This window comes from Cryptosporidium hominis, assembly GCF_000006425.1.
Source record: "Cryptosporidium hominis TU502 chromosome 1 CHRO011083, whole genome shotgun sequence".
NCBI classification, from domain to species: Eukaryota; Apicomplexa; class Conoidasida; order Eucoccidiorida; family Cryptosporidiidae; genus Cryptosporidium; species Cryptosporidium hominis.
Window position 1 is genome coordinate 1 of NW_667183.1, and position 9,544 is coordinate 9,544.

Sequence of the window (9,544 nt, forward strand, 5' to 3'; positions counted from 1 at the left end):
CGAATAGATCAACTAAATATAGAGAGTTACTCATTTCTCAAAAATACACGAATATAGACTTTTTAAATGACCCAATGAACCAATTGGAAACGAAGTGCCTTTTAGAAGAGCTCTCGTTTTCAAGTTTACAACATTTTCTTTTGTCAAATACAAGACCAAGGATTGAGAAACTTGCATTAATCACAGGTTTTGGGAACTGGATTCCCTTTGGATGGTGCGAATTCTTCGTTAAGCTATTCGAGACAAATTCAAAACACTATCTTCAGAGGTTATTTTTGAACCACGAAAAGGTAAATATCAATAGTAATGACTTCATTAATTTATTGGTTCCATTTTACTTGCCAAGTTTCGTAAATTTAGAAATTATGTTTAGAATAATTAAAACAAAGATTAAGACGAGAGATGAATGGATTGATAGCATGAAAACTAATTCAAAAAATGAATTTCAGGAAAATCAAATTAACAGTTTAATTCATCCAGATATATGTAACAACATTTTTAGTAATTTAATGATTGTGATAAATTCATCAATAAAAATAACAGATGGTTTAAAAATTCGTAGTTATACGAAAAACAAACATTTAGATTTTCAAACAAATACGCAAAACAGCTTTTTATTACAAAGCAACCAATTAAATTGGGAGGAAATATTAAAGGATTTTGATTCATTTTCTAATTTTATGTCTCAAATTAATTTCGTAACTCCTGATCTTTCCTTGCCTGGTATCAGCCAGACTTTCAGAGGGAGACAACGCACTGAAAATCAAAAACCAAGTCATGAAAAAACAAATGAATTAATTCATTCGACTTCTGATAATGTTTTAGAGACAATTCCAATATTTGGGAACATGGGATTTGATCAAATTAACCAATCTGCTGATACGGATGAGTTTAATTATGAGGAAATACCAGAAGTTTATAGCAATAAAATTGAGAAGCTTCACGATGAAATCGAGTCTCCAGAACAAACGATAATGAGATCATTCCAAGGAAAAATCATTGTAATAGACGACTCCTCAGACGCTATTAAATACGATAATAGTGAAAAAAATTCTTCTGACGGATGTGAAAGGTTGATTGAAAAATCTACAAATAACGAGTTACCTTTAACTTGGGAATCTGTATTTTTAGATTCACATGACCCGCTATTAATTATAAACCAGTTACAATATCATGATAGGATATATATGGGTATGTCTCCAACGAATTACATGGTTCTTCATAGGTCGTTGTATGAGAAATATTCATTTTTGAGATTGAACTATGAATCCGAGTATCTATTTCGCCTATTATGGCATTTTTCTCATTGCTGTATTTACCATGGAAGTTTGCTGAATAGTTCTACTTTAAATAGAGATTTTGAAAGTTCCATTATTCACCCATTACAATGTATCTTGCTAATTATAGGTATTTTAAGAAGGTCATTGGAGAATCCAAATCATTCTGACTTAAAACAACTCAACTGGGAAAGAGACAATAGCGATGATCAATACTCAGGTTTTAATTCTTCATGTATTAATTCAAGCTCAAACAAAAAGTTGAATGTAGTAGAAAGGATACTTGCAATTTCTATTGAGTTACTTGAGAATGGAGTTTGCAATCAGATTGTAAATTACCAAATGAATTGCAAATCTAATTATGACCCATTTATTCTTGGAAGCAATATTCAAGGTATTTTGGATTCAAAAAATAATGAATCTTTGAATTCTATTTTACATGAAAACGAATCAAACTTAGAGTCTAGTTCCAATTGCAAGAAAAATATTAATTCTTCTTTTGAAAAAAATTATGAGGCAAATATAAATAAGGAAGAAACAAAAATTTTAAATTGCAAGAATAATCTATCTAATGATTCTTCGTTATCTTCTTCACGTATATCGTCATTAGAATCTGTGATACAAAAAGTTTACGATTGCAAAATCAATAAAAATGAATTATCAAACGCTGATAGAAAACAACCACGCAAAGTCGTTATTTATTCTTCAACAACTAAGTCAATACATAAAGATAATTTTTTTAGAGAAGAAACGGGAATTCTTAAAAGGATGGTTAAGAATAAGCAGATGAAAGAAACGAGGATTGTTAACATAAACCAGCAATCCAAGAAATTTAACACATTTTCTCCTACGTTAGTAGCTAATCAAGATTTAGATAAACCCCAGAGCCAGAATATTTTGAGATCTATTGGATTAGAATCTACAAACGCATTTTGTGAAAGAAATCACGAATCATACAAGGATGATAAGCTACAAAGCAAATTTAAGGTTTTTACCTCTTCTCCACTGAGAATTTTTAAGAAGTAGATCGCTTCTGCACTAACCTTAGAGAAAATTATAACTTAATTTAGTATATCTTTAATTTTTTTTTTGATAAAATAACTTTTTTTTCTAACAAAGCACTACCGCAGTTTATTTTCATGTGGACAAACATTTTAGATTGTTAAAAAAGAAAAATTTCAAGGTTGTGTGAAGGTAGCATTTTCTATTTTTTCCTTCTTATGAAGAGTTTATTCTCATTTGATTTTCTTGGAAAATGCAATTCTCGTTGTTTTAATATTTTGTTGACAGGGCCTGCATCATCAGGTAGAACAACATTCCTACTTAGACATTTAAAAGGTAGGTATGTAGATTCAGCAACAACTGAAGATATTTATTCAGCTGTGATTGAAAGAGAAAATTGTGTACTGAATATTGTCGATAAGGACATTTTTTCCCAATCCGATAACTCTTATAATTGTACTTTAAAAATCAAAAATAGAAACGAGATTGATAAAAATGGATGCATTGTAAAAAAAAAAGGTAAAGATAAAATGCAAATTATTAGTAAAGGTACTATAAATAATGAAGATAATAGTAATATTGATGGAATTTTGTTTTTTATTGATTCAAGCGACCATGGTCGAATACCTCTTGCTAGGAGGCTGTTGATGCAATTATTAAAGAAAGCAAACAAACAAACTCCTATATTAATTATTGCAACAAGGCAGGATATAATCGGCGCATTAGCTCCTGGAGAATTAGCAGCAAAGCTAAAAATTGAAGATATCGCAAGTATGTTTGAGGACCAAGCCTGGGACTACGGCATTATTGGAGTCTCTGCATATACAGGGTTGGGCTGCAACGAAGCTTTAGACTGGATTTCGGAAGCCATTTGGAGACATCAGTTATTATGCCATTGCATTCCATTCAACCGTTTTTGTTATAATTTATGTAACTCTGGCATTTTAATGTTAAATTTTTGAACCAGCACTTAAGAATTATTCAATCTTCTAACCTCGTATTGTATCCTCCGCATACTTGGCATTTAAGCCCATAAGGGTGTGAATAGGTATTGCATTTAATATTGCAATCATTACAAAATATATTTACAAGTTCCTTGGATTCCTCAGGTATTGGGGATTCGGCGATCATTTTATCTATTTCATTCCATATCTGAGAATTGTCTCCCAAGGACTTACTGCAAATTGGACAACGTAAGCTGGTTAGCCCCTTTGCTTCTCCTAGTAGAAGTAAACAATCTTCATGTATAGTGTGACCGCAATTTAAAATTGACACAGTTTTTATTGAATAAAATAGATCTTCTAAGCATAAGGGGCATGGACGTCTACATGAATTCTCAATGCATTTGTGGGTTTCTTTAATGCTCAGTGGGTAGCACATGCAACAAACTTTGCAGTGAAAGTAAGATTCTTGTCCGCCCACTCTACAAATTCCGCATTCATCACAATGAAATACATTTTTTTCTATTCCATTGTCGTCCCAAAGGTTGCATTTACTACAAAAGTACTTGGCAAATTGAGTTACATCACATTTTTTACCAGATATTTCACCATACTCTGCGCTATTAATGCAAGAATTACTCGCTGGCTGACGCTTATTACATCTTCTACATACCACTTCTTTAATGCTAAATCTATCAACCTCGTGATGGTCTTCTTGGCTCTCATTATGACAATGTCTACACCAATATTCATTATTACAGCATGGTGCAATAATTCCACACCTAGATTTATAGTGTTTACACCCGTCCATAGACCCGAGTTATTGGATTATTTATAATAACTATATAGTTATTGTATATATAAATATAAGTAATTATATAATTTTTCGGATCAGATTTTTTTTTAACCGCAAAAAATCAATTTATAACGAAAATTACGCAAATAATCATTCCTAGTAGTTCTTGGCTTTTTTTTGATTAAATTTATACATATTCTAAATATTTATGGGTAGAAGTATCTGTTGAATTGTTAATGAAATAAAGGGTTATTGCTTTTTAATATTAAAAAAATGCCAAATCAACAATATTCGCTTAATAATGCATTTCAAAACTTTCAAAGACAAATTTCTTCTCAAAATCAAAGTTCTTCTGAGCAAATATCATCTCAATCTTCAACTTACACTAATCAAATGGTTAACAATAATATTAGTTTAATGAAAACGTTTGTGCCTCATACTCAAAATGGTGTTGAGAATGATAGTAGTATTTCACAAGTTATTAAATACTTAAGAAAAAATGGGTATATTGAGACAATTGATACTTTACTATTTGAAATGAATGAAAATGATAGAAAATTAAAAAGTAATTCTCTTGATAACGAGATGACTGATTCTGAAGTTGAAAATTTAATTAATTTTACTAGGAAAATAGACAATATTGACACTCAAGTGATTTCAGATAAATATTCCAAGTTCAGAAATTGGATTCTAAATTCGCTATCTTCTGTTCGAGAAGAACTCATTTCTGTTTGTTTTATTGTTTTTGTTAATATCTGCTATATCTTATACAAGAATTCATCTATTGAAAGATATAGAAATTTCTTAAATAAGTTTTCAGATGATTTTTCGCTGTCTAAATATAGAGAAGCTATCACATTATTAAGAAATTCAAATGATTTGGGCTATTTAAAAAATGCAGAATTGCTAAAACCATTTTTTGGATCAAAATTTCATATCATCCTAAACCGAACATCTATTTCATTATTGAATAACTTCTTATTGTCCCACTGTGATACTCTAATTTTAGGAATTATGCAAGAGAAATTGATTATTCATGCTTTTGATCACAAGACAAATAATAGTGACGTTACACTTACCAGCAGAAATGAAGAATTGGGTTGTTTGAAAGAAGTTGGGAATTTCCAGATTGGCGAGCTTTATTCCGAAGACTCCTTATTCATTGAATTTAACTCAAAAAATAGCCAAAAAACCAATACTTATGGCGACATCTCTGTAGTTGCAAAAGATATATCAAAAGTACTTGAAACTGATATGTCAGGTAAAGGCTATTCCCAAAATAATTCTATTATCAACTGGGGGCTTCATCCTGAGAATTACAGTGGAATAATTTCCAAAGAAAATGAAATGAAAAAATCCAAATTTAATCGATTTGATGACGAAATTACAGAAGAAATTAAAAACGTTGAAATAGAATTCAATCCCATTAACGATTCAAACAACTCTTTTACGTTTAAATATAAAAAACATTTATATGAAGAAGTATCAAATCGAAAATTTGTTGATTCTACCCATCTTCCCTCTATAATTTGTAGCAGTTTGGAATGCTCAAATTGTAATGAAATAATTGACATGAATATTTCACATAACCATGAAGTTGGCGCATATTGTACCGATGATGGCTGTATACAAGTTTTTGATATAGAAAATCCGGAATCAAAGATTGAACCTATATGGATCCATAGAAACAGAGTACAGTGCGTAAGGTTTCACCCGTGGAATCCGGAGTTTTTATTATCTGCTGGAATCGACAGTATTATTAAACTTTCAATTATTACCAAAGATCAAGAACCCACTTTATATCAACTAGTTACATTCTCTGGGCATTCAACAAATTCTTGCATTTGGGATCTCAGCTGGGATGATCATGGGATTTCCTTTATTAGTGGCTCAAGCGACCGAAGTGCAAGATTATGGTGTACATCAAGGACTTATCCAATTCGTATATTTACAGGTCACTTTGGAGATGTTAGATCGGTGTCAATACATCCAAACTCTTCTATTACTGTAACTGGTGGCAGCGATAATCAAATTATTATTTGGGATGTACGTACAGGAAAGAAGGAAGGCACAATTCATAACAGAAAAGTTATGTCAGGAATTATTAATCAGGTCAAATTCAGTCATAATGGATATTTGTTAGCTTCCTCTTCAATTAATAATCAAGCTACTCACTTTTATTCTCAAAACCAGCTTATAGTACCAATTTGGGATATTCGTAAATTGTGCAATTCTAATAGAGCTACTAAATTTTATCAGCTTTGTCAATTCCCAAATGATATAATAGATTCAAAAAAACAAACGTTTGTTAAATCACTTGATTTTTCATTTGGGAGCCGTGTAATTGCATCTGCGACTAATAGTGGTATAGTTTCCATCTGGGATACAAACGTAGAGACAAGTTTTAATCAAACGGACAATCCAAACTTAGTTAACAATTCTGCGCAGATTTATAAATTAAAGAACTCAAGTACAAAAAGCCTCAAATTCCTATCTAGAAATTTACTATCAATATCGTCTGTAAAGTTATAGAATCTTCACATAAATATTTATTTTCTTTTTTCCATTTTTATTTTCTCCGCATGAATTGATTTATGACCAAATCAGAAATTCTGCCGCAATAGAAATATATTATTGCAAATGAAAATGAAATGACTATTATGATTATGCAAATCTTTTCAAATACTAAAAGTTAATTTCGTAATCATGAAAATTTCTCTTTCCGGTTATAAAGTAATTAATTTGTTTGATCTTGAGCTTAATCGCTTGACAATAATCTCAAAAAATAAATCGTTTCGAATATCGATTAAAAAGTTAAAAATATCTGTTTTCAATTGGTTTATATTTATCATTTTTGTTATTTATATTCGTTTAATAGGCTACAGACATATTGATTTATTTTTCAATTTTTTTTCCAAATTTACTGAGAAGAAAATTGCAAGTTTAAAACTAGATCAAGTAGAAATATATCATTTAAAGAAAGATGGATCTAGCGTACCAGATGCCAAAAGGTCAAATCTTATTAATTTCGTTTCTTCATATTTTGATTTCGAGCTTTTCAGTGTTCGTCTATTATCAGAATATAAACTATTAGGAAAAACATTTTTATTTGGCACTAATATTGGATCAATTTACAAGAAAAATTATTCATTCAGGAAANCTATCATTTTATACGAAGGATTTCTGTCAGATTTAATGAATATTTTGATGATATCTCTACTTACGATATAATTGATTTAATTGGATTGAAAGCATATTTTTTCTCAATTTTAAAAGATCAGGAAACGATCCTAGCTTTTCCGGGTCTTTTAAATATTGATATGGTAAATTCAAATTATGAATCATTTATCACAATAATTGAGGATAATATTGAAAAGGTATACTCAGGTATTTATTTATCAATCCCATTATTAAATTATGTCTTTTTCAACATTAAGTCGTTATTCATAAATAAAAATGGAAGTAGTTTAATTCATAACATGTTTAATTGGAAGCTCAAGATTTTGATTAATTTTAAAAGAATATTTTTGGAGACATATGAAAGTAATAAATTATTTCTAACAATTAGTTCTATTGTATTCACTTTAGAATATAATATGCACAACTTCTCGCTAGTAATTAAACTTTTGAATTGCTACTTATTAATCAACTTGGAAAACTCTATTCGAATTCTGGAATCTATAATTTATTTTGATTTTAAAGATAAAATAATAAGAGCGAATATGAAATATTTAAGATTATACTCAAAAGCGATACATTATAATAGTCTCGACAACTTTATTGATGTAATAGAGATTCCAGAAATGAATATTTTTTCAACTAAGATCGAGCATTGTATAGAAAATTTTTCGATTGTATTTTTCACTTGTATTGAATTAAATAGTGAGCTACTGATCATTAAATTGACGGGTCTGGATGAAATCTTTTGCCAAAATGTTGAATTTAAAAATGAGATCTCAGATTTGCTTGAATTCTCAAATAATTATTTATTAGTATCAAACAACGAAGAGAGTGTTAATACAATTTTCTATACTCCTCTAGAGAGAATTAAAAATAAAAACTTGAATATTCAGATAAACTTTAATTTTAATTCAAATATTCAACTGATCTATAATATGAATAATATCGAACTAAACATTGAAAGAAGTCGAGCTAATTTAACATTCAACTCAAATGAGAAGTTTCTGAAGATTACAGATTTTGAATTAGCCCAGTATAATTATTTATATGAAAATGTGTTTTCAATGAAAATAAAAACCATTTTGCTTAACTTTAAAACTCGTAATAAAAGTATATTTTTGCAAGAGATAGTTTTTGAAAAAGAAAGCACAATATGCATTCTCTTAAAAGATATTTCAATATTTATAATAGGAAATTCATGCAATTTGAGTGCAAAAAGTATAAACATTTATTTATATTTAAATACTTCATTAAATTATGACTCAATATTTACTGTATTTGAAATTGAATACGTCAACTTTATTTTCCAAAAAACGATTTATTGCTGGAAATCTATAGAAATATACAGGATAATTATTAAACAATGTTTTTCAAAAGATGAGCCATTATTTTACGAACTAATAAGAATTGATGAAGATCTAATTAAAATTTGTAATGAAAATTTAAGTAACAAATATCTAACAATTTGCATTCCAAAACTGTTATTAGCGGCAAGTAATTATCAGATAATGAAACTGAGCAATTTGTTTTCAAATTTAAAGCAAAATTCACTTGTCAAAACTAGGATTAGTCAATTAAATTTGATTATAACATTAAATAATGCAAGTATACATTATTACTTTCACTCTGAAAATAGATGCACAACATTATTGGCTTATTTTGAGAATGGTAAAATCTTTTTGTCAATTAATGATAAGTATGAAATTGACATCAGCTCAAAATTTAATCGAGTTGAAATAATGGCTGGTGAAATTCATATTGTTAATGATAAAATAATTAAACTCCCACATTACAGTGAAACTTTGTATTCAAAACTTCATAATAGAAACATATATTGCGATATTGTTTATTATGAAATTGCGAAAAAGATTAAGACTAATCTACTAATTGATGAAGGTAAAATACAGAATTCTGGTTTTAAAGACAAAATTTTTCCAATTTTTATTAGTAGTATTGACATTTCTCATAACATTCATATAAAGTTACGCAAAAATACAAAAATAAGAGTTCATTACAACTTTAGTAAAGATTCTTTTCTTGTAAACTCAAATTTGGTCAACAGTACGATGCTTATTTTAATAGATGTACATGATTATGTGAATTCCAATGAATTATTTTATTCTATCAACTCGGACAATAATAAATGCAAGCTTTCAACATTTTTGGAAAAGATAAATGATATTTGTTTGTTTGAAATTAGATTTCAATGCCTAAATATGTTATTAATAAAAACCCAGCTCGAGTCAAAATATTTAATTCTTAATTTGAATGGTATTTTGTTTTCTAACCTTAATTCTTTTGAATTATATATTGAAGAGTTTAAGATATTTGCCAAATATCCCAGCAAC

At 28.8% G+C, this 9,544-nt stretch overlaps 5 protein-coding genes across 5 annotated transcripts; 4 read left to right on the forward strand and 1 right to left on the reverse strand.

The window, feature by feature from the left end:
• The first annotated feature begins 74 nt into the window (after nucleotides 1–74).
• Nucleotides 75–2,303, forward strand: Chro.10288 (hypothetical protein). Its single annotated transcript, XM_661024.1, has 1 exon — nucleotides 75–2,303. The coding sequence occupies one exon, from the start codon at nucleotides 75–77 to the stop codon at nucleotides 2,301–2,303; it is 2,229 nt and encodes a 742-aa protein (XP_666116.1).
• Nucleotides 2,304–2,497: 194 nt separating this feature from the next.
• Chro.10289 (hypothetical protein) lies at nucleotides 2,498–3,241 on the forward strand. The annotated part of the gene is made up of 1 exon (XM_661025.1): nucleotides 2,498–3,241. The coding sequence occupies one exon, from the start codon at nucleotides 2,498–2,500 to the stop codon at nucleotides 3,239–3,241; it is 744 nt and encodes a 247-aa protein (XP_666117.1).
• A 19-nt stretch (nucleotides 3,242–3,260) lies between these two features.
• Chro.10290 (hypothetical protein) lies at nucleotides 3,261–4,031 on the reverse strand. Its single annotated transcript, XM_661026.1, has 1 exon — nucleotides 3,261–4,031. The coding sequence occupies one exon, from the start codon at nucleotides 4,029–4,031 to the stop codon at nucleotides 3,261–3,263; it is 771 nt and encodes a 256-aa protein (XP_666118.1).
• A 258-nt stretch (nucleotides 4,032–4,289) lies between these two features.
• On the forward strand, nucleotides 4,290–6,548 carry Chro.10291 (transcription initiation factor TFIID subunit). The annotated part of the gene is made up of 1 exon (XM_661027.1): nucleotides 4,290–6,548. The coding sequence occupies one exon, from the start codon at nucleotides 4,290–4,292 to the stop codon at nucleotides 6,546–6,548; it is 2,259 nt and encodes a 752-aa protein (XP_666119.1).
• A 174-nt stretch (nucleotides 6,549–6,722) lies between these two features.
• Nucleotides 6,723–7,247, forward strand: Chro.10292 (hypothetical protein). Its single annotated transcript, XM_661028.1, has 1 exon — nucleotides 6,723–7,247. One exon carries the CDS (start codon nucleotides 6,723–6,725, stop codon nucleotides 7,245–7,247), a length of 525 nt encoding a protein of 174 aa, XP_666120.1.
• The last annotated feature ends 2,297 nt before the right edge of the window (nucleotides 7,248–9,544 follow it).